Source organism: Calidris pugnax, unplaced genomic scaffold (assembly GCF_001431845.1).
Source record: "Calidris pugnax isolate Ruff unplaced genomic scaffold, ASM143184v1 scaffold14, whole genome shotgun sequence".
NCBI classification, from domain to species: Eukaryota; Metazoa; Chordata; class Aves; order Charadriiformes; family Scolopacidae; genus Calidris; species Calidris pugnax.
Genome location: NW_015090793.1, coordinates 11,249,585 through 11,277,337, shown reverse-complemented (window position 1 = coordinate 11,277,337; position 27,753 = coordinate 11,249,585). Strand labels below are relative to the sequence as shown.

At 37.0% G+C, this 27,753-nt stretch overlaps 2 protein-coding genes across 4 annotated transcripts in view; one reads left to right on the top strand and one right to left on the bottom strand.

Moving 5' to 3' along the window:
* The window catches only part of CTNNA2 (catenin alpha 2), a 512,036-nt gene that overhangs the window by 352,578 nt on the left and 131,705 nt on the right, over positions 1-27,753 (top strand). The gene's annotated exons all lie outside the window — the stretch shown is intronic.
* On the bottom strand, positions 225-6,515 carry LRRTM1 (leucine rich repeat transmembrane neuronal 1). The gene has a single exon (XM_014966828.1). It carries the CDS (start codon positions 5,619-5,621, stop codon positions 4,056-4,058), a length of 1,566 nt encoding a protein of 521 aa, XP_014822314.1. The 5' UTR covers positions 5,622-6,515; the 3' UTR covers positions 225-4,055.

The window sequence follows — 27,753 nt, the reverse complement described above, 5'->3', positions numbered from 1 at the left end:
ATATATTAAAGCATACAAAAATATCCTTAGGTATCATTAATTATCTTTCTCTGGCACACGTATGCAAGGCAGTTATGAACTAGGCATGGGACTACATCTCCAGACTGGTACAGAGCATCTAGGTAGTGCTGTGCACATGGAGGAACAGATCATCCCCTTGGTCTAACCCCCTGCAGTACTCAAACGGTGTGGTAAAGGAGGGAATTTGCAGCTTAAACACAGAATTTCTTTGTATTTTATATATTCAGGGCAGAAACAGAATGTGGTACATTAGCATTGATTCTGTGGTTTCATATAACTTTTTCTTTAAAGTAGTACAGAAAGGAAGGAAAAAGACAGAATGGAAAATAAATCATCCCTTATATACATTCAAAGCATACACAGCAACAGTTCCTTCAGCACTGGGTGCACTGTGAGCGTGTATTGATGTTAGCAGCAAGAGATTGCATATTAGAGATCTGTAACACTGGTAGTGTTAACCATCTTCAAAAAAAGGTAGTTCTTTTGCTTGCATTTCACCCTGTCTTGGATGTTAAAAGACACTTAAATAAAAAGAAAATAATGTTAATTACCTAGCTATAAAAGGAAGATTAGTCCTATTAAGTGGAACATTAAAAGGGGAATATTTAAAAAGATTTCATTCCTTCAGTATTCCATAAACACCTTCTGGACAACAAACTGTTACATCTAATCCCCAAAGCATCTTTTTTTTTTTTTTTGAGCCATTTCGTAAGCCAGAATAAGTGCATCAACAGAGAGGGAATGACATATCTTTGGACAGTTGGTGAACATGAGATTTGGAAGAAAGGGAAAATTTGTCCCTGCAGTTGCTATAAATACAGTACAAACATAATAACTCTCATATATACCAGTGCAAGCAACCTGGAGCAGGATGAGTAACTGGATTTGCAGTAGCTGGACTGAAATGAAATACTTCCTCCTTTATTTCTTTACAGTCCATAATTTTTTCACATAAGCTTTCAGACTAGGTGTAGAGTGCCATGTAATAGCAGTGACACCCCTCTTTCCACCATTAGATATTCAGAGGGTATCCAGATCTCCAGGTATCCTCTGGAGATCATTAGGATGTTGTCTCTAGAAGATGTTCTCCTTAGAAAAGATTTCTGCATGAAGATTTTGAAATGCATTGTTTTCTGAAATTTAATAAATGCTGAGCTCTATATGGAAGATCCATCCATCATCCTGCTAAGGATGGCAAGTCATTGGTGGTCATTACCTCTCTTCAGGAGAAATGGCAACAGGCAATAGTGAAATCAGTTCTCACTTAGGCAATCACTGTACCTTTAAAGAAAAATGTTCTGTTCAGTTTACTTGAGCTGTCAATGCAAGATGCATGAAGCACAGAGGTGAATAAATTCCAAAGACAGAATTGCTCACGTCTTTGCAAACATAGCTTGAGGTTGCTAACACCAATAAACAGCAGGAATCATTCCAGAGGGGTGCAATCACTAGTGTGTTTAAAATACAGCCCACAAATATGTTAAAAATACATAGAAACACAACCACAGGATGATTGTTTGTCGGTATCAGTCCTGCATCAAATTTCCAGGGCAAGAACCATGACTGCACCAATACGTTTCCTTATAGCAACAGGGGGTCACTATAGAAATAAAGCTAATTCTTTTTTTTTTTTTTACCATATGCAGACAATATCATAACAATCTTGGATGATTTTGGAATATTCCTGGCAACTAGCTGTAATCAGTTCTTCTGGTTGCAGTGCTGCATGTTGATTTGAGGAACAAATAATGTAGTCCAATGTTAGAGAGCCAATTTTTCACAGTTAAATTCCCTAATGATTTCAGAGAAGGATTTAATGGGGATAATATGTATATTTTGGTCCTCATTTAAAATGGCATAAAATATTTTCTATTGGAATGTGGTCAGACACCCAAAGAAACGAGGGGCTCCTTACCTACTCTCTGCCCTCACTGTTAGGTTCATATCTGGACACTCAACCCATCAGGTCATTTGAGAGTTTCATGACGAATCAGGGCCTTGTGGGTTTGAGGCATAGAAACAGAAATATGCATTTGTTGAAACAGAGAAAAGCCTAGTTTTAACAGTGCTAGCTTGTTTCAAAGCTGTGGGTGAATTTTCAATGGCTTTAGTAAAATAGCAGTTGATTTTCATTAAATTTTCTATGAAAAAGTCCACTCCCAGTACATAATCTCATTGCTTTCATTATAGTCATACTAAATTTTTTTTTGTATTAAAAAGCCATTGTCATACTTAATATTAAACATGATGAGATGTAGCAAATAGAGGAAAGTTCTGACTCCCTAAAAATAGCTTCAATCAGAAAAAAAAATTAAAATCCACTCTTTGTGTTTAAAATTAATGGCTAAAACCTGCTATGCAGGAAAAAAAAATTGTTTATTCCATGTCTATTCTCTACTTTATAAGTCTGCTGTAGCCTTTTAAGAGTAGGTGTCACTTTGATGCTATAATAAAGAAAAAAAAGCTGTGTTAAATTAAAATATATCTCAGATTTCTGATTTTTTTTCCACTATTGGTGGTAATCTAAGGATAGTGAAATATGTTCAAAGCATAGAAATGTTACCCAATTCATTAACCGTAACATTTTATTAGCATGTAATGCTGTATGAAGAAAATTTCAAGATGCTCTGCCTGATGTTATAAAGCTACCTCATCTTCATTAATATGAGAGTTGGTGAAAAGATCAGTCAGTAGGTTGTTCACATACTGGAATGAAAAATCCAAAATACAAGGAAAGGAAGCCTTTATTTAAGGGCAGTCAAATAAAACAGCTGTGTGATTCTACATTATTAAATCAGTGCTTATATCCATCAAGTCCATTTATCAGTCATTAGTAAGGAGGGTTCGTATACTTTCAGCCTCTGCAGAGATTTTAGAGTTGTTTTGTTAGTGAAGGCTGGTGGTGAAAGTGAAGGACACGAGACAGGCTTTGCTAGCAGTTTTCTATAGGAACCAGAAGTATGCTCTAATAACTCTCTTACTCTGACAGTGTTACAGCTGAGGTTTTACTCTTGCAACACACACAGGTTTCACCACTGAGAAAAGAATAGCTATTGCTCTTCTCCATTCACCATGGCACCACAGTGCACAAAGCAAGGGTTTCTTTGCTCTTAGTATATCTCAAAACAAGCATAAAAGTGGGAAACACTAGTAAAAGCCCTTAAATTTAGATATTTTTTTCGTCTTATTTGATTTAAAGAAGATGATGATAAGCACTTTTTTTTGGCAGTGTTTCAGTTTGGGTTTTGTTGTTTGTTGCTGTTTTTTTTTTCTTTTAAGTGAGACTTTTCAATATGCTCAGTTTTGATACAAAATACTTTCAGGGGTTATGATGCAGTTTTTATGGATCTTACAGCAACTAACAAGTGAGCTGTACTTAAAAATCCTCAGAAATCCTGCCCCAGGGACACGGTCAAAACTTTAGCCTTTCTGAGGTGACTGGCTCCTTGTTGTACTGACATCCAGTTACAGGTAGCACATTAACAAAAATATAATTCCAGTGTCATGCTTCATATCTTCAGTAACATGATGTAAGTGAATGTGTACTAATTACAATGTGAAGCCATCTGGTTAATTTTAAGCTTGCTATTTTATGTGGCTTCTTTGCTCCTAGACTTTCATTTCAACACTCAGTGTGAGGAGAAAAAGAGGTTAAACTGTTGCATTTTGTATACAGGGAACAATTCATGTAATATACACCAGTCTGTAAAAACTGTAAATGCTATTTTTTTTATTTTAAACAGTTTTCTTAGTTTACAAAAGATCAATAATTGGTACCTTTTTACACTCTCAGATTCCTGAATATTGACAGATCTTCAAAGGGAGTATTAGCATATGAAATCTTAAGATCGACTGTCCTGAAGATTTTAAGACACAATAAAGCTAAAATATTAAGTCTTTTAGACAGCCCCTCTTAAGAATTTCAGCAGAGGAGCACGTCAGAAATCACCAGCAAAGCACAGCAATCCCCCCCGTGCCACTGTCTGCCTGCACACTGTTATTTGGTTGCACACTGTTTAAATCCCAAAGGAAAATCACACCTCGCATTCCCTCGCTGGCTGCTGGTGACAGGAACAAGATCCGTACTCATTAATGATCACCAGGGCTCCCTCAATGTGGTTGGGTTTGTAATCAACGTAATACTCCTGGGCTGACATGGCAGCCATTTGATGCATGGTCTGTTTTTGCTTCTGCTTTCTGCGCTGTGTTACAAAGCACTGTCTTAGTTGCCTTAAGCTGGCTGGAAAGCACTTCCAGGAGACGTACAACACTAAAACCACGATGAGGAAGGAAAAAATCAGTGCCATGGTCCCCGTCACCACCTTGTGAATCTGAACGGCATTCTCCGAGTTCTCGCTGGGCATGGTCATGGTTATAGGGTATGTTGTCAGGTCCCCTTCGCTGTCCTGCACGTCGTACGTGGCGGTGGCAGAGCCGTAGCTGAAGGTTTGGTCGCTGTTGTTCGTTACCGGGGAGAAGGTGTTAACGCTCGTTGGGTCCGCCGCGTCTTCGCACAAGTGGAAAGCGTACACCGCGTCCAAAACATCCTCGCCCTGCGCGTACTCAGGGGTGGCACAGAGCAGATTGCTGTCGTAGCGACCCTTGAAGTTGCTCAGCCAGGAGGCCAGGGCGCAAACGTTACGGCTGCAATCCCAGGCGTTTGCAGAAAGGCTGATGCTAGTGAGGGACTTCCAGGAGTCGAGGACTCGGGAGTCGATGTAGGTCAGCCGGTTGGAGTCCAGCTGCAGGGATTTGAGGTGAGGTACACTTTCGAAAACGTGAGGTTCGATGTATTCGATTTCGTTGCCGGAGAGATCCATTTTTTCCAGTTGCCATATCCAGTCTAAAGTGTTTACTACGATGGTAACTTTATTCCTTCGCAAGCAGAGAGAGTGCAGGGAGATGAGCCTGGGAAAATGGGCTAAATTCACCTTCACCAAGTCATTGTGCTCGAGGTGCAGCTCAGTGAGTTTGAACAAGCCTGCAAAAGAGTTTCGAGCCAGGCTCTTTAACTGATTGTATCCTATGTCTAGAAACTTCAGGCTGCGACAGTCCTGAAAAATTCTCACTGGCACAAACTTGATGGCGTTTGACCGCATGTGCAAAGTTGTTAGTTTTCTCAGCCCGTGAAACAGGTCAGGCTCCAAAGACTGTAGGTTGTTGTACGATAAATCCACACTGCGCAAGTTTGGCATGGGTCGGAAAGTGGTGTTGGGCAGTTGGGTTATTTTGTTGGAACTCAGGGTGAGCTCTTTAACTCGCCGCAATTTTTGAAAGGCATTCCCCTCCACTGAGCAAATGTGATTGTGATCCAGATAGAGCCACGTGAGCTGCATTAACCCTGTGAACTGTCCATCATGCAGCTCTGAAAGGCTGTTGTACCGCAGAGACAAGCCCATCATGCCCGACAGGTTGCGAGGCATCTCTGTAAGATTCAGTGATTCACAGTACAAAAGCCTGCCCTCACACCGACATAGCTGTGGACACCCACTATTCACGGCTGGAAGCATTTTAGAAAAGATACCCAGCGTACACAATATCAACCCCGGGGGCTTCCTCAGCAGCCAGTTTAAACAGAGACCGATAAGAAGGAAATCCATTAGCAAGAATATTTCCAAATATGCTTGAGAATGTCCATTGAATCTTTTCAAATTCTACATCATATTTTATTTAAGGGAAAAAAACAAAAACCAAAACAAAGCCAAAAAACCAAAGCAAAACAGCAAACAGAACAAACACAGAGGCAAATATTTCACTTTACAGCATGCAGGAGCTGTGCAGCATTAAAGTTCACAGACATTCAAAGGTAAAATGATAGTGATTTTGTTCATGTTAAATGCTGCAGCAAAGAAAAAAAAATCTTTCTTCATGAAAGAATTTAATTAAAAAGTGTCTTACCCACCCTTTTCCAGAGAGTGACAACCTCCATTCAGTTGCTTCCTTTGTGTTTGGACTAATTATATGCAGAGCTAAAAAAGACCCCTCTGTGCTACAAATTCAGTCCCTTTCAATTTTGTGCAAGGCTGGCAAGCTCACAATGTCTCACTTCGCTTCTGCTCAAAGAGCGAAAGGCTTGTCCAGCTAGCTTTTTAGCTGACTCCTAGGACCTGCAAGTTTCAGAACTATGTACATGAGCTTGATCTTCTCCTTCTCCCTCTGTCCTTTTCTCTGCAGTTAACACTGTGGCGTGAAAAAAACTCCAAACTCTTTACTAACGACTCCACAGGATTTGTCAATCTGTTTAATGTCCATCATTTGCAACGACCATTGACCGGCACAACCTTTACTCCATAGAGAGATTACCATTCATTCACTGACCGGCTAAGGGTAGCTTTATTTCCCATTCTTTGTTCGCTTTGCTTGTTAGGTGATGCTTAGAGCAGAGAGAGACAGCAAGAATCCCTTCCCTTCAGCTGAGCAGTATGTTGCTAGAGCATGCAGAGGCACCTAGTGTTCACTGAGTGTCGTAAGCTGCTCATGATTGTACGCCTGCACTGTGCATCTCAGACATGGGCAGATTGAAAAGGGGTGGGCATAAAACCAACATTTGAGCGAACCAGGAAAGTAATATATGCTCTTTGATGAAATGGAAAATACTTTAAGCCTATCTCGCCATTTCTCAAACAGGCACGCACACACAGCCGCACAAATCATCAACAGCGAGGCAGTGCTAAGTAGGAAGCTTGAGAATTAGGATTCTTTTTTTTTTTTTTTTTTTTTTTTTTTTTTTTTTTTACAGGTCTGCAGAAGTGGAAAATGTTCAATAAATAACAAGTTATTAGTCAAAACTATAAATAAAAAGAGAGTCAGGAAGGCTGCTTTTTGCAGGATGGTGGTGAATAAGATTGTCCCAGACCTCTGCTGTTTTAAAGAAGTGTTGTTTTTTTTTTTTTTTTTTTTTTTTTTTTGCTTTGTTTAAAGTCTGAATTTATAAGCTATTAGCTGGGAGAGGGAGATACTTGATTTCTTGGTTTGGAGAGGAATATGTAAACCAGTATCTTTGGATTGCTTTTTCTTTTTTTTTGGGGTCTGGGGGTGGGGGATTGGGGGGGGGGGGGAATGTGGGTTTCTTCTGACATTGTCTAAATAGAGCATGATTTGAAATTCTGTGCATTCTTTCTCATAGAAATGCAGCCAGAGCTCTGCAAATAGGAATGTCTGGTTTCATATAAGCTTTAATTACATTTGGTCTTTTTCCATCCTGCATATTTTGTGTGTGTTCAGCACATGCCTTTCCTTTTTTTTTTTTTTTTTCCTTGCAGTGTACGCTATGGCACACAAAACAATAATTCTTGCAGCATAAAGATTACTGTGCTTTTGGAACAAGATCAATGTATAGGGTACTCTGACTATGTCGGCAGCTTGCAAAGAAGGGGTTTAAAACCTGATTAGTTAATAAGTTCTGCAGATTGTGCTAGTTTTTGTTCTATGTACCAGAAAAAAAAAAAAATCCTTGTCTGATAATTTGCAGTCCTTATTATCTATTGGAAATGCATTGACACTGAGTTCTCTCTGTAATTTTTACTGACTGAAAAATATATGATACTTCTGTCAGGAAAATGCTGGCCATCTTTTTCTATTATGAAATAGAGTCTAAAGCCTGTGTGCTGGTGAATGCGATCAGAGCTGACAGCTCACGATTCTGCATGAATTCTCTATGAAGAAGTTTTACATGGAAATACAAGTATTGCAGAAGATTGTGCTAATTTTAAGTCAACTTCAGTTGTGAAATGCTGGAGGCAGGGCAAAACCGTTTCATTTGCTTTCTTTTTCACAACTATTTAATTTTGAGAAATGTTTTTGTAGTATCTGTTGCAGAGCTATGAAATCCTAGGGCTGTTCGTTGTGTTTGAGTGTGGCTGCTGTGAGTGTGTGCTGGTAGAGATCAAGCAATGCAGTAATTTGATGCAGTAAAAGTTGTTTTACGGAAGTCCAGGAAAACTTAAGCTCTCGTGCATAAAAATATGTAAGGAGATTCATTACAAATGTATTTGCAAAAAAAAAAAAAAAAGTCTTAAATAAATTACAAATGTAAAACACTTTGACTATGGTTTCAGAATCTGGGAATCAATATGCTTTCATGCTCCTAATTCAGTTTATTCACACTTTTCTGCTATTCACAGCCCTTGCATTTCAGGGGTCTCAAAGCGAAAATGTGATGCTTTAGTGAACCTCTTATATGTTTTAGCATTTGGACACGAAAGCTGAATGTGTTTTTCCTCTCCCAAGATCGTGCTGTTTTATTCAAAGCAGGCTGTTTATGCAAGTGTCCACTGGTTGCAGTACACCTTAATTCTCAGTGCACAAAAGCAGGAGAGAAAGCAATGACAGAACCAAAAGAAGGAACACTGAAGCAGGAGAAGAGACTAAAAAAACCTTGTCCAAGAATATATTCCAGATTACATTTCTGAATATTTTGCTGCAATTAACAGGAAAAAAAAATTAAAAGATAACTTGAACTTTACAGATACTGAAAAAAGGTTCAAAGCGACAAGGTGCTATCCCTTAAAAGATAGCCATCCTATGAGTCTTCAAAAGGTAGGTTTTGCTGCCCTCTCCCATGTAACAATTTGGGGAGAGATCTGCAACAGTAGCCCTAAAAATTTCAACTCTGTGTGCAAGGAAAGCTGACCTTTCCTGCAAATCAGATGATGATAATGATCTCTTCCTTACTGTCTAAAATGCTACGTATAAGGTGAAGAAATCCTCTAGCAGAGATGAAACTCCTTGATATATCCCTGAACACTGTTTTTCACTGCTGCTTCTTGCTATCACCTGGGATACAGCCTGGATCCTAACCAAACTGCCTATTGCCACACTGGCATATAATCTATTATCGTTTGGTTTCAAGAGGTAGAAATTAGAGTAGACAGTACCAAACATATATAGCATCAGCTGGAAGACTGACAACTAGAATTAGGGACCCAGAATTAATGGCCCTGAGCACATTATCTCACAGCTCTGTCAGAGGTTTATTGCATGAGAGACTCTGCTCTTATTTGTCTAAAATTTGTTTGTAAAAAAAAGTCGAAGTAATCTTAAAATTACGGACCTCAATGTATGTTTGGGGCTGTGATGTTGAGGCAGAGTAATGATCAAATTAAAGAATTTAAAGAATTATGGCACGTGGATCTGAAATGACAAACTTGGGTGAATATATATCTTAGTCCTGAAAAATATTTTGTAAATATGGTTTACTTCTATGTTTTCAAAATGTACTTCTTTTTTTTTTTCTTCAGTAAATCTAGGAATCCATTTTGAACGTGATTATAATGCAAAGGGCTTAATTTTCACTGTCTAAGCTGTTATCACAGCCAAACTGTTAAGTTTACACTTTTTCTGAAGTTTCAAAGCCTCTGGCAAATCTCTATAAATTAGCAGATTTAAATTAGCTTTATTAAATGTGCTATTATAAAACATTTTAAGAAGCATGAACTAAGTTTTTATGTGTTTAAGGGAGATTGATTAAATCAATGTAAAGTAGGTTACAGAAGAAGAACATGAATAAAGTGGTAGAAAGTTTAGCTGAGAAGTGGCAAGTGTAATTCACTGGCAACACCCTGCAATGACTATCAAAATTGTTCAGATTGAAAAAGGAAAGCACTTTTCAATGTTAGTGAATTTAGTTTACACATCTTTAATATTGTGTTCAGTTTAATGCCATAAATTATTTAACTAGCCTCAGAATCATTTTGTTCTTACTAATTCCTTGTATTGAGGAGAATTACTGTTTGTGCCTAGAGATTTAACCTGTCTGAGTTTACAGTTCAGTACAGATGGGGTTAGGACAGAGTAAATAAGATTAGAATCTGGCCACTAATGGCCAACTCTGCATATATACATGTTTTAACATATTAACCAAAAAGTGCAGAAAACCAAAAGGTATATTAAATTCTGAATATGTTTCTTCCACCTGGTATTTTCTAAGTGCTTTCTATCAGTATAATAAAAAGCAGGACTTTTAGTGGTGATTTTAATTTCCTTTCATGAATGGACAGACTCAACCCTTGATCTTATACGGTAGTCTTTAATTTTCAAGTGCACTGAACCATATCATTTTGTATAAGGAAACATTCAAAAACAGAAAAGGAAAGAAAAAGATGTCACTCCAAGTAAAGAAAATTAAATCTGTTATTTCTCTTTTATTTATATTTAGTCATGCCTGATATTTGGCCAGCTGTCCCTTCTGTATAGAATTTAGGGTTCCAGCTGATAAGAAGTCCATCACCTACATAGCATGTGTCTTTCAGTAAATATAAAAATGCAATATATTGTGCAAGCTTTTGACCAAAATACTCCTGGTGACTCCAGATGTCAAACTGACATTAAATTCTTGTAGTGCAGAACAGACACATTGGATTTGTTACTACCTTTAAATAATAGTTATTCTTACAAAGACCACCTTGTTGTTTTTGACAATGTGATAAACATTTTTTTCTCTCATCATAGTCATTCCATTCTCATCATCGGTCACATTCAATGGCAGGTAGTCATGTATAGCTCTATAAAGTCACTCACAGAAGAGACCTCTGTGCAGAATTGTCAATGTGGTGTGGAAATATCAACTTTAGGAAAATATACCAGTGGTAAGATGAAGTGCCTCTCTCCTCCATTCATTACTGGTAGACTACTTCAATAAGCTAAAGAGTTACTGACTCTCTTAAGCATCGGTGAAATGGCCTATGGATTTCTGGATTTGCTGTCAAAACTCTATACAGTGTTATTGGTTGTGAATGTCCAGGTATAATGGAAAAATGACTTGTGTTGCAACAAGTAAAAACCATCCTTTTGTTATCCAATCAACACATTGCTGAAGATCATGTAGCATCCTGGTTAAGCAAAGACTGATGTGTTACAGTCAAGTTACAGGGTTTTGGAACTCATGGTTTAAAGGGAAAATGGAACTTTAAACCTTGGTTTTCAATTAGCTCTTGCTAATCTATATCTCTAAAAATGTCTTGGAGGAAGCATGTGCAGTGTGCGATGATTAGAAATTGTAAAGGTTTTACTTAGTCATATTTAATTGGAAATCAGTTAATTCCACCTTCAGAAATGCTAAGCTAGGCACTCCATAAAGGCTCATCTCAAGACCTTCCCAAGCATTTCTGGAGGTGCCAGTGAATGAACTGTAACTGATTTCCAATTAGGTTAAGAGCAAAATGGGCCACAGCTTGCCCATACACTTGAATACATCTACTTTGCTCTCTTCTACTGTTGGTAGTTCACCTGTAAGGATTATTTTTGAATAAACTATAATGCTAAATGGGATGGGTGGGGATGGGGTGTGTTTTAAGATTCCTTTTTACAGAAAGGATTCTGTTCATACATAGATGTAGCTAACCCAAGATGACTACTGATCCCGCTGCTTTTCCTGTTCATTGGTTGGTTGGTTTATCTTGGTACGTTTACTCAGATTCATCAAGCCTGTGAGAGGTGGGATGATGATTCAACCATGAATACACTACAAAGTAACAGAATAGCAGCGTTGTTTAGGACTGTGAAAAATCTCCCATGTGGCCAAATCGGTTATAGCCCGAAACCCATCATGTGTCCATGATTTACAGGCATTTTTTGTCCTTCTCCAGAGTAACTTTTGTTGCCACTTCTGAGTTGGCAAGTCCCACCCGGGAATGCAGGCATAACCATGACAGCAAACTCATGCTGTAGATAAGTAATTAGTCTTATGTTGGGATAGCCTTCCTGATACAAAACAGCTCACTCTTTTTATCAACGACATAACTTTAGTGCCAGTAGGCACTTTTCAGACTTTTCAGGTGCAGGAAGTAGAGAGAACTAAGAAGAATTTATGAAATCAATTATTAAAAGCTGTGACGAACAAGTTAAAAGCTGTTCCTGGCAGTCTTCTGGAAAGTCTTTTTACAAATGGATGAACTGCTCTTGGAAAATTTTCCCAGAGCAGAATTCTCAGTATTAGACAATTAGTTGTTCTTAATCCATTTATTTTGCTCCTTTCCAAATATATTTTAAAGCACAATCAGAAAAGATCAAAAACATTCTGCTGGCCTTTGTAGATACATTATTACAAGAAATAGAGGTTGGTAGTAAAGTTGGTGCTAAACTAGTATTTTGAAATTGAATGAAGACTTTTATTGAGATCTCTTTTATCACAGAGGGTACTATTTGAATTGACTCCAAAGGGAGTTTTACAGGGAATCTCTGCTTTTGGATAATGTTACCTGGAAATGATATAATTTGTTATATTCTTAGATCAAACTCCTGGAATTACTGAAAGCCTGAACAATATGAACTGGGTTATGTAGTTGTGGAAATAGATGCTGGACTGTAGCAGAGCGCTTATAGCAAACAGGCAATCGGATCTTTGGCAGACTATTATTCTCAGTTATGTGTGCTTCTTGGTATATTTTGGCAGATAGAGAAGGCAGGATTTCTATGTTTCCATCCTTCTGCTCCAATGATATCCATAATCTGAAGGGAAAACTCAGGAAAAAAATGTGTTAAAATTATGGTTGTTTGTGTATTGCATCGTATTGGGAGATTAGAGGAAACCTGAACCATTAACTCATACACAAAAGCAAAAATGCAGAAACCAGGTTGAAGACCCACATTTCAGTTAGAAGTCATTGTGATTTTTGCAAATGAAGATGGTTTCTTGACTACCTGAAATATTTATGGTTTCATTACGTATTATTTTCAACTGATGTAATGTCTAAGAGCAATAATCATGGGTCAGGAGTCTTGGAAGGACATATTTAGAGGCATAACAAAAGATAGTCATGCCTTCTAAAAAAAAAAGAGAGTAATCTGACCTTTTTTTTTTTTTTTAAGCAACTTAAAAATACGGAGGCAATACTGAACAGTTTCATGTGATGGGGGTGGTTTGTTTATGGTGTATGTGTAATCTTAGCAACCCAGCTTTGCTCAACAGCTAGTTTAATTCTGTGAGATCCAGTGGCAGTCTTTAAAATGTGCCTTCCAAACTCTTATTTAGTTTTATTTCAATGTATTTATGTGTTTGTGCTGAAGACTCTTTGTGTCTTATAAGGAAGAAACGTACAATGCAGTCAAATATTTGTGCTGCTCCTTTACTCTCAATAAATGTACAGAAAGGTATAATCAATTCTAATAACATATCCAAAGATCTTGAATGTACCTGCAAAGATATAGAAAGCATATGCAAACCACATTCTCAACATACGTACAATACAGTGAAAGTAAATTACCATCACATTATATGTTTTTAAAGGTGAAACAGTAGATCTGGGGGGCAAATAGTAACAAAGCTGTAAGGTTCACTTCAGATGTTTCAAAATCATATTCCTCTCCTACTGCTGTAATTTTCAATCTTTAATATTCATGTAAAATGAAGAGCTTATTGTTTCTTAAGACTCAATTTATATTTTAAATGAGTGGAAAGATGCGTGATCAACTTGAAAAGACAGGAAAAGATCAGCCTGATTTTCAAGATATAGGACATTTTACTGTGTGTTTTGAATTCTAGGGACCATTTTTAAAGAACACTTGGCTTACTTCTACTCTTTTTTTGTAGTGCAAATTAATTATAATTTGACAAGAGAGTTCTTGATTTTCTTATTCAGATTTGGTGTAGGGCCAAGCTTTATTAGTTAGAGCCTCTAAATCAAAATCAAAGGTCAGTATCTGTGAAATGCCTGTGGCTCAAGATATATTGTAGTTCTTTCCCCATTATTCAGAGATTTTTCTCTATGAAAAAATGCTTATATATTTAAGTGGGTATTGTATGTTGCATGCATGGCTGTGAAAGAATAACCAGTTTTCATGACTACATTGGTTACGTTCTAACATTAGTTCTAATGATGTGAGCAATCATTAGTGTGAAACTCTTGAATTATGCACCTCTTTGGTGTGGTCTATACACACTGGCTGAGGATTCATGTCCCGTGACATGTTGCACCCAGTGATTCCCCTTCTCCCCCAGCCTTGTGCGTGATGGGCAGATGAGCTGCTCCCAAATCTTCCCCAGCATCATCCTTCAGCACCCAGAACCTGTGCTGGCATCACCATATACACTGCTCAACTGGGGCCCATCTGGGAAATCGGCAGGTAGGGGACAAAGGGAGATTAAGCAAGCTACAATAGTGATTGCCAAATATGCCAACAGAGATCAGAAAGGGAGTGAGAATGGCAAATGGGCATCTTTTCTGTACTTAAAAAAAATGGAATTAGCAGTGTCTGAGCAAAGAGTAATTAAAGATACTTAGCTTTTATAAAAACAAATTAATCCTGGAAGAGTACTATATGTCCTGATCCTCACTTTGCTGTTTCTAATTTTTTTTTTTTTGCTTGTTCTATGCCCTTGATCTTCTTACATCTTGGGTACTTTTCTTTGTTTGTTTGTTTCCAGCTCTTAATTTCAGGAATTGTCTCTTCCTATATCCCTGCATAATGACCAGCATGGTCTACCCTTTTCTATGTCCTAATGTATATGATAATCAACACAGCTTGGGTGTTCAAGGCAATTATTGTTGAACAAGAATTAGTGGATTACAGTGCTCCTAGATATGTGATCTCTACAACTGCGGTTTTGTCACATTGTCTTTCTGCAGCCTATTTTGCTAGCTTGGACCATGCACTAACATTAGGTCAGCAGAAGTCACTTCTAGATGTTTTGATGTCTATGGAAGTGATGAAGGCAATAAGCATTAGAAGATATTGAAAATGTAATGGGAAGAAGCTTCCCTAGTACCAGATGGATGAAGTTGGGAGGTATTTACTTCTTTACCTTCTACCCAAAGAAAATCATATTGACAGCAGTTATAAAAGCATCTATCACGAAAAAAAAACACCAAAACCAACCACCAATACCAAAGCCTTTGATATATGCTGTATTTTCTTGGTCCCCAGTCTGCCAGATCATGAAGCCCATTGGATGCATCTGCAGCATTGCAAAGTAATGCTGACCTTGGAATATTTCCCTGAAACACATTCAGTTCTGAGTCTTTTGAGATGTGTTCTCTGACTTTCTGGATTTGCTGGCACCATTGTATCCATTAAATACTGATTAGATTTAAGAAATCCAAGAGACCAAATAATGCTATCATCTGTTCCCTACTTATCTTAATAATATTGCCGGTAATATTCCAATATATCAGTTCTATGATATTCTATACCTAACCTGATGCATGAAAAATAGGGACAGTATGGTTTTTTGTTTCAGAGGCAGAACAATCCCAGTCTATTTATTGATTGGATTTTGCTATATTGCCTAGAGATGAGGCTAAAAAGTGAATTTGCTACTTTCAAGGACTGTTAGAGAAATACACCATTTTTCATAATGTTTGATGAATTGCTTACAGTACTTGTTTTACTTAAAACTGCAATTAAAGATTGCCCTCTAGTCAAAAGAAAAATGTGATAAAAATGTGACTTGAAACTGGGCAGAAAATTTTCTAAAGCCCTTTGGGATTAATTCCAGTAATTATTCAATCTGACGTTTTCCAGAAAAATAACCCTTTATGTATGAACTCCATTAATCATAATAACATAGTTCACATGTCAGATACTTCTGTCCTGTCACTTCATACTCTACATTTAGTAAGAGACTAATAAACATCTTCACTAAATAGAAGAAAATATTAAACTACTGTCAAATAAGCCCAGTGCCTGTGTATAGTTTTTAACTAGGTTTTGGTCTTGTGAGGTGGGACGTGTTGTGCTCATGTCTACAAATGCACTGAATTTCCAGGCTATAGTTGTCATTAACATCATGTCTCCTGCTAATTTTATGTAATTTAATTCATAGCACTCTAAGGACTTTTTTTTCCTTTCTTTTGTCCTCTGAACTGCCCTGGAGAGGTCTGGTTTGTCTGTCTGTCCTTTTGTAAACTCTTATTAATTTGCTCATGTAAATAATTGGTCTTTTAAAAGATCTGTGGGTAAGGAAAAAAACCTCTACTTTAGATCATCTGAAAATTTAAAAATGAATAGGTTTTTTTCTTGCATATGAATTTACTGCACATTGTTGGAACTGCACAGTGAATATTGAGTAACTGTCTCTGATGATAAGCAGCTCTAAGAAGAATTTTGTTATGTTTGTCAGTGTTTCATCAACAGAAGATATTCTGTAATATTATCTTGTGTTAAAAAGTGCTTGTTTAAAAATGGAGCAATGATTAAGTGCTCATATTTGAAGAATTTACCACTCTCTCCTTTTCAGACTCTTTTTTTTATGCTTTTGAAGCTGAAAAGTGGAATTATCTATGTTCTGATGAGAAGTGATAAATATAATCTTTTGCTGAATGTGGATAAAAGATGTAGGCAAATGAGATTGTTTTAACACAGCCTCCTCGTGCATCTTTTCAAAAGCTAAGCGTGAAAAATAATCCTTGTCTTTGGAGATTTCCTTTGTATTTTTTTTTAATTATATTTTTAGTTATGGAGCAATATATGATGTACCTAGACTGTTATTGTGACTAATGCTTTCAGTTTAGGATTTTTGCATGTCAGTTGTCATTCTTTGCACACTCCAGTAGATGGCAACTACAGTCTTCTTGACATTTAATCTCCATACAAACTAGAAGTATTTTCTACGCATCCCCCCATCTCATCTGTATAAATGGCTAAGAGTTTCACAGAAATGTGATCCAACTTTACTTTTATTGAAATCACCACATAATATCCGATTTGAACTCAAACTGTACCAAAAAGAAAAAAAAAAAAAAAAAAAAAAATGAACTATCGCTTTGTGTGATACAACTGGGGTAACAGTCCCTGAGTGTACCATGATAGAGGAAGTGTAGAGAAGTCAGTTTCTCACCAGAAGTTATAAATTAAAAATACAGATCTCACCATTTTATTAAAGATTTTAACCAAAAACTGTACAAAAAAAAAAAAAAAAAAAAAAAAAAAAAGAGGCCAGTAGGCACCAATCCTCCTGGATCATAAAGCACACATTGATTCCTCCATAACTTTTAAATGTATTTTAGGAGTTTTCATAAAAAGGATTAGTACCCAAAACTTCTTTTTATGTGAAGTAAGTGAATGGGTTGGCTGCAAATACACTGTACTGGCTTTAAGTTCGACGGTTTGACCCCATCCTTAATGTTAAAGTATTTATGTTAAAGTATTTATTTTTGCTATACACAGTAAATAGTTAATCAGACTTTTAAAAAGTTAGAAATTATTTTTCTTTGTGAATATGATGAAGATATACCTAGATATTGATTGTCTTGGGTGGGGGAAGAATAGGGCCAGGTATTTACTGTGTTGTATTACACATAAGAATTTTCTCAAATTTGCCGTCTTGCTCTGAGCACTGCTTTATTCATCTTCTTTGTGTTTTTATTCCATTCCATCAATTGTATTACCAAAGCATCAACACAGAAACGTCTATTTCTCTGTTTTCCTCCACTGACTTTCACAACTTAAATACTTGCCTGTAGAATTTGAAGACATAAAACAAAGCATCTCTCTGTGAACAAATGCCAGACATCAACAACAGGCACAAAAGATTGTGCTTGCTCTGCCTGGGATGGAAAATAATGTTCATAATAGTCACACAAAGGATCCTTTCTCTATCTCTTTGTATCAAGACTGTAGTTTAATTTTCAAATCACTTCCACTGTGTCTAGGAATGTTTTATTTTGCAGTTGATGGTTAAAAAAGGGCAGAGTGAGGGATAGTTAATTTATTTTTTTTTAAATACATACAGATATAACTTCAGGAGAATACATGCTGTTTATCAGGTTTTTTGCATTGTTGTTTACCTACTTCGTCCATAGAGAGTTTTCAGTAGTTGTGTAAGAAGCTTTCAAACTGCCATAGTCTGTAGCACCAGTGACGCTATTTGATAATAGGTCTTATGGCCACAGATACAAAAATTTATTGTTTAAAATAAACTACAAAAAGTTCTAAAGTAGAGCAATGTTTAAGGCCAGATTTAGATGTTCACACTTTTATTGGTTGAGTAAAAACCTTGGTTTTCAACCCAGGCTTGATTAGTCTGTTGACATTTTTACTTCACAAAAACAGTATAAAAATAAATTATGCTCATATAGGACAAGCAGAATATTGGTCCGTTTAAGCCTGACTGATTTTTATGTAACAAATTAGTGAGCAAGGTAATTAAATCTCTTTTAGATGACTGTTTCATCTCTGGAAAGAATCCCAAGAATCTCAGAAAACTGACTTTTGGGTTATATACAGGTCCTAGGTCTATTGCAGCTAAGTGGCTTGTTTCTCATTATCGCATTTAGTGTTACAGAAACTACTCCACCAGAGTCTTTATTAAAACTCGCTTAAGGCTAGCATTTTCCCTTGGGTCAATAATGACTTTAGAGGAATGGATGTAGAAGCTAGATTTGTTCAAGCTACTGGAATGAATTATGTCTCATTGGGGCCCCCAGGCTAGTATTTCAAATTCGCCACCAGGCACTTCATCAAAAATTCTATTCCAGTATTGAAAAGACCATGTGCTCCTATTAGTAAATGCAGAGCATATATTTGAAGAACTTCTCCCACACCCAAACTGTTCAACTATATATTTTTCTGTGCTAAAAACCAATTGAATTGCCACATGCATCATTGAAGATGTGGTATAGAAACGTATCCTGAAGATCTCATGTACCAGGGAGATGGTTCCCAGTTATTTCCTGTTAAAATATGGACCACACACAAAGCATCAAGCTAGCATCTGTGGTGCTCCTCCTGGTAAAAGCCATTAAAATCCTACAGCTTATTTTCCTGGTGTGAGCACAGTATTTATGAGAGGGGTAGTGTGGATATAGCATTTCCTCCTGCAAATCCTTGCTCATAAGTAGTCCAAACAAGATCAGCATTGCTTATCATTGCACATTATAGAATCATAGAATAGTTTGGGTTGGAAGGGACCTTTAAATCTAGTCCAGCCCCCCTTCAATAAGCAGGGACATCTTCAACTACCACCTCACTGGGCAACCTGTTCCAGTGTTTCACTACCCTCAACGTAAAAATCTTCCTTAAAATTTCTGTCCTACTCATATGAGCAAGTATTACTGAAACATGCAGTTCCTCAAAAATTAAAGACAGCTGTGGTTTTTTCTAGTTTTCTAGTTTTTAAAATCTGCTCACGTTGATGGAAAGATAAAATATTGACTTAGAAAAGACTTTGGATTTATGATTCCAAAAATAAATTACTAGTTTTTCCATTACTGGTCTGTTTTTTAAAAATGATCGTTTGAAGTTTAGAAAATGTAGTAGTATAGAAGCATTTGTTCTCTTTCAGTATTTTTTCAGACTGAGGTGTCTGTTGAAATGCAGAGATGCTTGATATTAAAAAGTGATTGGTGGTAAAGAATAGGCATACAGGTGTTTGGCTTTACTTTGTGCTTGTCAAGGGCAAAGTCTTCTAGTGCGTTACTTGTGTAGCTCACAAGCACATTCACATTCTCATCTTATTTTTTCTTGCTGACTGGATTTTCCCTGAGTGCTATGTTCAGAGATTTCAAATGCAACATTACCTAAGAGGTGCCATTAAAATCTGAATCAAACAGTGATTGTTACGATGGATATTGCACTATAACTGCTATGTCTGTAGCCCAATATTAAATATAAATAATCAGTTTTATATATACAGTGAAATTTTCCCTATAACTGTTTCCACTCTTTATTTCTAGCCTAACAACTGCGGGAACTGAAAAAAGATTATTCTCCTTTTGCTATATAGCACACACCACGCTTCTTACTTTTCATTCGAAAGTAGATATTTCAGATGTTTCTCTAACAAACAGACCAGTATAGCATCTACAGCAGACTATAAAAATATATTTGCATTCTTGCAATGTGTTTATTCTGCATTGGAATTTTAAAGAATACCATTTTAGACTATATCATGGTAAGGCTACTTGAGTGAATTCTGTGGATAGGTAAGCTTTTCTTGACAGTTTGTATGGCTGAAACAATATTTTAAATAGTAGGAAGAAAAGGAACGCCTTCACATGAAATTTGTAATCCAGTCAGCTTAATCAAAATATCAAGAAATAGAAAAAAATAGGTATAGATGCAGTATATATGGAATCATAGCATCATCACTAATCCTTAGGTAAAAATGCAGAGTTTTACTCAAAATATGAGACAACCTTGTGCATGAACTTTCTCCACTTAGTTTTGGCTTTAGACGGTACTGTTCCAGTACAACAGTGGAGCTTGTTTTAGGTGCTTATTTTAACCTTTTAAATTTTTTTTTTCTTAAAACCTAAAATAAGACACCAGTGTTGTTTTTTTACAATATGTAGAATAGACAATTTAAGAGCACATGTTCTGTGTTCCTCTGAAGCTGAAATGGTGTCTCTCCAAAATGATGGCATGTGGTGCTCTGAAGTACCTTTCAATCCTTGAGTCTCAGCCCTGTCAGTGTTTTGGAGCCTCCTTATAAATAATCTTTTACTACAGGTTCCCATCTAACCCTAACCCAGTCTTCTTAAAGAAATACAAACTGTTCCGAACACAAGTTATAAAGCCCCTCTGTTCTGTTTAATGTGGTTCTTTCTATTGGTTATAGCTGGGCAAGTCATTGCTGCAGAAACCTTCTTAGTTCATAGAAGTACAACAGATTTAAAAAATCACCTGGTCCATCTTCTTGCTCTAAGACAGTATTAGTTTTGTCATTCCTGACACACCAGCTCTTCCTGTAAACTCCAGAACTGAAGACTTCTCAAGGACTTCAGTTCCAATCCTTTGTTTTCAAATTCAGAGAGTTTAAGAAGCCCAGTGCATTCAAGTTTTTACTGTTGGGGGACTTTTTTGCTGATCTTTCATAATTGCTTTTGATCTTTTTTGGATCTATTCAAAGGGGTCCACGATTTCTTGATACATGGTGCCAAAAAAACCCCATGGTATCCGAGTTGAGACCTTGCTAGTTTGGAGAATAGCATCTTCTTGCCTGCAGTTGAGTTTTTCTGCCCAAGAACCGTGCTTGCCTTTTCTGTAGCTGAGTGATGACTCCTGCTCAGTTTGTGATTCACAAAAGCCCCTGGAACCTTTTCTGTAGATTTTCTACATAGCTACTACTTGTTCTGTGTTTTATAGCTGGTTATTCCTGACTGAGTGAACATCTTGCACATGACCCTGCTAGATAGCATATCTTTTTTTTTTTCTTTTTGAGGACATAAATGCAATTTGTCAGAATAATTTCAAGTTTTATTCTGCCCTCCAGAGTACTTTCAGTGCTCTCAGCTTGGTGTCACCTCCAAATTTAATAAACGTATTCCGTGTTCTATCACCTAGGTCATTAATGACAATATGAAACATTGATAGACCCAGAAAAGACCTTTCTGTGTCATTTCTAAGTGAGGCAAAGAATTGCTTTTAGGTAGCAAGCTCATTATATGGCATGGATAATTATATTATATTAATGAAACTGTGTAACAGAAGGAAGTATCCACATCTAACAGTGATGATGGAAGAAGAGCTCACCTACACCAAGATTTCCTTTTCCTCTCAGTTTTTGCCTGAGTTGAAGTTATGACTGTGCTTGGTTACCATGTAAAGGCTCACAGGTAGGACACAGGAAGAACAAAACATATTTTCTCCTTCTCACTCTAGGGCTGAGCTGGGCATTTAGACTCCTGTAATGAGAAAGAAAGAGTGTTTAGGTAACATTCATAAGCAATGTAAGACATGTTTCATTCCTCTACCTGTCCAGAAAGTCTGTAGAGTAAGAATAAACTCTGCAATTTAAATAAGGAAACTCACAAGGACCTACAATAAAAGGTATTTTCTTCCCATTTGTTCTGATCCCGTGGATTCTTACAAAACCGCAGGCCCTATCTTTGCCATTTTGATTTTATAGCAGCCTTTCCCATAGAGCTCAGTGATGTTAAGCATTCACTTAGATGCACGAATCACTTTGTGCTGAATTATGTATTTTCTTCTCTTTTATTTTAATATGAAGTAAGATAGTAAAAAATATGTTCAGTGTTCTACTATGGAAATAGACATATCTCCTCATTTCTAGCTGCAAAGTCTCTATGAGAAGACAAACTACATTCATACATCCCGTCTCTGTGAGCTCAACATAACATTTGAATGACGTATTACCTGCATTATGTGTAAAAATTCATACAGCTGGACAGCTATGCCCCTGAGGACACTCAAAGGCATTAAGTATTTCAGTGAAGTCTTGGAATATATTATATTCATTAAGTTGCATGTATATTTGGCTGCCTTAAACTATAACACCTCAATGTCATTGCAGTTAGTCAATGACCATCATATGTGTAGAATATATTTGACCAGCTCCTTTACGGCTTTTGTTTGCTAAGTTGAAATAAAGCATCTGTTATTTTTTCAGTTGTATTATTCTCCCAGGAATATACTGAAAGAGCTTTGTTTTGCTTTGTTGGGATTTTTATTTACAAGCCCACACACACACAATAAATGACAAGCTGATATGATTTTTTGTTATCTAAACAGCATTTCCATGAAGTTTTGGCCCGTGTGGAATAATCTATTATATTATTAATTTCAATTTATTTGACACCCGTCCAATTCTCTAGATACTTCTAGCTATCTAAAGTACTTCTGCACCTTCCAGTACATTAGTATTTTACACTTCCAATACTTTTTTATGCCACTTATCTTCAAAATACCTGTGTGAAATATTCCTGCTTATAAATAGATAGAGAAGGTAGACAGAGATTAATCCAACAAACACCACACAGGAATCCTGTGCTGAAGCACAGAGTTTGTGCTTCAGAAGTCATAAAATAGCACCCTATGCATCCAACGCTTTTCTTCTGTACCTTGTTGCATAAAACACATTGTTCTCAAGCTCATCCTCATATAGCAATTTGCTTTTTATGCCTATGAGGTCATTATACCTTAATGACACATGTAAAGAAAAAAGAACAGCTTGTCCAGACCTGGCTTATTCTTTTGTATTTCTCATTCTTTTATTTTTATCTCAGATTCACTTTGTTGTAGCCTGCTTCTCAGAAAAGTTTGACTGGCACACATGGGCTATTTTGCTGACTGTCCCTATACACAGGTGCTCACATGCCCCATCTCATCAGCCCTTGGTAGACCAGATAAGTCATGCTGTTTTCTAGGCATACATTTCTGTCATGGGGTCTGCAAAGGGCTGGCAGCAGGTGGACTCAGAGCTATTCTGAACAATCCTTTTGACATCAGAGGCTTTAAATCTCTATAGAAGTATTTTGCTGAATCATGTTACAGTTTCTAAATGCTCTGTATAATATGAAATTTCCCTCGGTGCAGCTTCAAATCTCATGTCCCTTATTAAATGCTTAAGGATTTTTTTCCCAATGTGGTAACATCTATCATATCTATTACTAACTGCCATTTTCTTCTCATTTAATCTTGCTGATACTCCTTCCTGTAGGGCATGAACGAATCCTACTGCTTTGTTTTGGGGGGTGGGGAGGGGATGGGAGGTGTTGCAGTCAGAGATGGCCACATGCTGATGATCACACAGGTTTGAGATGGATTTTTTTTCCCACATCTGTGCATCACTTATGCAGAAGCATTTGCAGAATAAATCCCAATGCCTTTGGGATCTGCATATCCCTTTAGAGATGTAATGCAGAGTGTGTCTCATGTTGTGCAATATCTTGCTTGATTGGCCTAGGAGATGGAGGTAGACCAGCTCCTAGATGGCAGTTGAATGTTTTCAGATGCATCATATCTTGTACTCACTCACTGTCATGAATTGCAGATAAAGGAGAAAATCTCTGCACCATATTTTGTTTTCCTGTACCTACTTGTATCACAGACATAAGGAAGGCTTGGCTGAAAGAAGTTTTGCCACCACTGCTTCCAAAAGGTCCATTTCACCCTGCAGATTTATGTGTATATTGGGCATGAGCTTCCTCCCTTATGGGTTACAGGTTCCCACCTCAGTAGTTTCTCTAAGCTCCCTTTTCCATGTCCTGGATTTTTGTTCCCAAGTCAGACAACCCCAGAGATGCTCCTGTTTCTGCCCAAAAAACTCAACCTCAGAGCTGGAACTGGACAAAACACCTGTGAATTGACAATTTTAAGGCAGGAACCACTAACAGCACTTGTAACCCTTTCTCCTCACCTGCAAATCTTAGACATTCATATGGCCAGAACAAGCTCAAGCTGGTCAAGGGCTCTTTGGCTCTTTTTGAGGAGCTAGCTGAAAGCATGCCTTTTAAATTGAGAGTCAGAAATTACAGATGGCTTTGAAAGACGGGAAACTAGGGGCTGCAAATTTGTGAGGATGAGATTGTGAGTAATGAGAGAAGAAAGAAAACAGAGGCAGAATTGATGCAGGAGGATTTAAAACACAAAGTTATTGATACAAAGAAATACAATAGTGGACGAAGGCAGGAAAAAAGTCATAAATGTACAGGTACCGCTATTGAGAGAAAGTTGCAGGCATTTGATAGAACTGGTAGAAACAGTTTAATTTTTTGAGACAAAAGTTGTATGGATATACATGTCTAGTGATCTAGTGTTTGTAATCTTAGGAGAAAAATTTGTCCAGTATGACTGATTTATGAACTGGTGCTTTTACCTCAAGGTCTGCTAAAGCAATTCAGCAGTCTGTTATAGAGATACAAGGGCTATATTTATTGGGTTTATTCACGCAGGGAGGAATATAGCATGTGGGTGACATAGTCTGACCTGCTTAGCATATGGAAAAAACAGTATAATGCCAATTTGCTGCTACCTTGGTGTGTTGCCTAATAATTTATGGTAGTTGAGTATGTAATTAAAATTAAAATCTGTGAACATAAAGATACTCAGTAGCTTTGGAATAAGGCGAAAAAGAGAGTAGTAATAGTGCAAAAGTCTAATAGTGGAAATTTAAAATGACATTTAAATTAAATTCTTGCCTCTGTAAATGTGGCAATGTTTAATGTGGTTTTGATCAGTGCAATATGCTATCCTTATATCAGCATAGAAATGAAATTTGTTCACAGTGCAGTCAGTGTCAGGTTTACTGTGGGTGGTGGAGGATGTCCCTTTATAACAAGCACTTGATTTAAGTAGGACAAATTAGTTAAATATGGGTCCATGTCTGTAGATACAGAAAGCCAAGCTAAAAGTCCATTTCTGTTTCTCATGGAAAAGCTTCATAGAGCTGATTCAGTGCTTCTTTGTGAGTGCCCCGAGCCTAAGGAGAAATTCATACAAGCAGAAAAGGTCATATAATGCCCCAAAGAAATTACTCTAAACTGTGTAATCAATAGGGGGATTAAGGAAGATACAGGGTTTTTTACTCCTGCCCCCCACCCCCCCGCCACCAGAAATTTATTTTTCATTTCTGCTTTGAACAGATGTCTTAAATAAGTGTGTGGGAAATTTCCAGGAAAGTCCCATACGCTTGAATTTTATTATGTTTCTGTAGTGTGATAATGATTTCAGAGAGGACTGATGCTATTATTTTGTTTAGTTTGCAATGTTTTGTGTTTCAAATCTTTTTATTATGTTTGCACAAATACGAATAGCTGTAATACTAATTGCTGTTCTAAATCACTGAAAAAAGAATACATAGAATTTTTTAAATCATATTTTCCTAGGCTTGTGAAATGTTCCCATACATTTTTTGCTTCCTTCCCAGATCTAATTGGTATTCCTCTCTATCTATGAGGGCAGTCAGTCTAGTCATTGAACAACATTCAAGCCCGCCGTTCAAAATAAGCCTTTGTCTTTATCCTGTACAGCAGGAGAGACTGAAGGCTGAATAGTCAATTGGTCCAAAAATTTGGGGCAGCACTGAAATAAAGAAATGGAAGTAACAAGGTAGAGTAGAGGTTTTAACTGAGATATTTTGAGAGACTACATTTTCAGCAGTGGCCCAACAAATCAGGAGGTGTGTCCATTGAAGTCTCATGAGTTCTCTCAGTGTTGGCAAGTTGCAAGTCCAGAAACTATTTCATGGGTGAAAGGGAATGAGTTGGGTGAGTGAGGAGGCATAAGAAAGAATACTGAACCATGTTAGCATCTCTGCTCAGGGAACAAAACCCCTTTGTTGTGGAAATGAAGCAAATTCTTGAGCACACACATGTGTTCTGCAGAATATTGTCTAAAAAGTGATACACAGAAAGGGGAAAATGAACATATGAAAAAGACCATGAAGATAATTTTGATTCTGTTGTAAAATGAATTAATCATAACACTAGCTAGGTGGTCAATTTGAGATTGTTTCTGTGGAAAGAAATTAAACAGTAAACAACAGAAACGCCACTAACAGGAGCAAAACTTGAATCTTACCATATAGATATGGCAAGAAAAAGTAGAAGAGATGTAAGAATGTAGGAATGGAAGAGGCAAATGACTACACCGTTAAGCTATCATGGCTGTAACTAGCCTTTATGACAATATTATTACTAATCTGCCTTCACCCCGTCCTTCCCCACTCACAGTTATGCACATGTCAATTAGACTCTTTGAGATGGGAGCTACGTGTCTAAGGACACTGACCTTGATGGAGGGATTTGAGTGTTATTCTGGAGGTGTGTCTGTTGACTTATGCATATGGATAAGCATTTGCATATGTTTGTGTAACAGAAAATAAATGTTACATCGCATTTGAAGGCTTCGCTGAAATGATTTAGAGGGAGTAGGTGGTTACTGGCCTAGAACATGGAAGGGGCTTGATGATTTGAGGGAGTAGGAGGATAATTAAGATTGCAAGTATTATTTATGTTTTGTAGTTGCTGTATGTAACCCTTCTGTTTATATATCTCCAAATATTTAAGTTTTCTCTAATTCCCATATCTTTGTTTCATGCAAAATGTCCTTTCTTTTGTTTTAATAAAGGAAACTTCTAACTGATAGGCATCCATAGAAATATTTGAAACACAGTTTCTTAAGACATAAAGCCAAAAGACAAATAACACAGAAAAAGTATTATTTTCTTAAAAGCATGTGTATTTTAAGCAGCATTCTTTTGGTGTCATAGTCAATACTATGATTTTAAACTCTTCAGACTGTCATTATTATGTCTAGGGATCATACCTTTATCAAGTGCAGTACAGTCTGCTAATGCTGTCTGCAAGGGATATAAAGAGGGGAGTCACTCCACAAGGGTGCTCAGAAAAACATTTTTTAAAGATCCTAAATATGAAAATTTGTTAAAATTTTCCTACTATATTTATAATGTTTGTTGTAGGAATCAGTGAAGAAGTTTATTCACTTTCCCCTGGTTTGCTCAAGTGAATGGATCAAGTGAAAAAAATTTATTGATACGCTGTTGCAGTCAAAGAACTTTCATCATAGCATGCTGGATAAAGCATCATATAGATGTACTGTTGGTCTCTGATGCTATAATAATTTACATTTTAAAAAAGACTTACATAGAAGACTGTTTAGGTTATTGGGTTTTTAAAATAAATATTTGCAGATCACATTTACAAAACAGAGTATTTCACCCTCCATTTATGAAGCAGTAAACAGGTCTCTTCATTTTCTCTTTTAAAAAGATTATTGTATCTAAATACTGATTTTACAGGGTTCAACTGAAAACAATGCACTGCTTGCAAAATTAATAATTTTTATGGTGTGTATCTGCACAAGAAATCGTAAGGTGGCTGTTCTTATTATTTACACTTTAGGTGGAGACATGCCTCTTGTTTACTGGTGAGAGATATAATATGTGCCCAAATTGTCATTCCATTTCAGTGAAGTGCCCAATTGATCTTACCGCTGTTGTGCATCGCTTCCCAGCAGATCCCAGCTGGGATCTCACAGCTGCTACACAAATATTCCATACAGTACGGAGGAATGCAGAGAAGAAACTTGGGATAT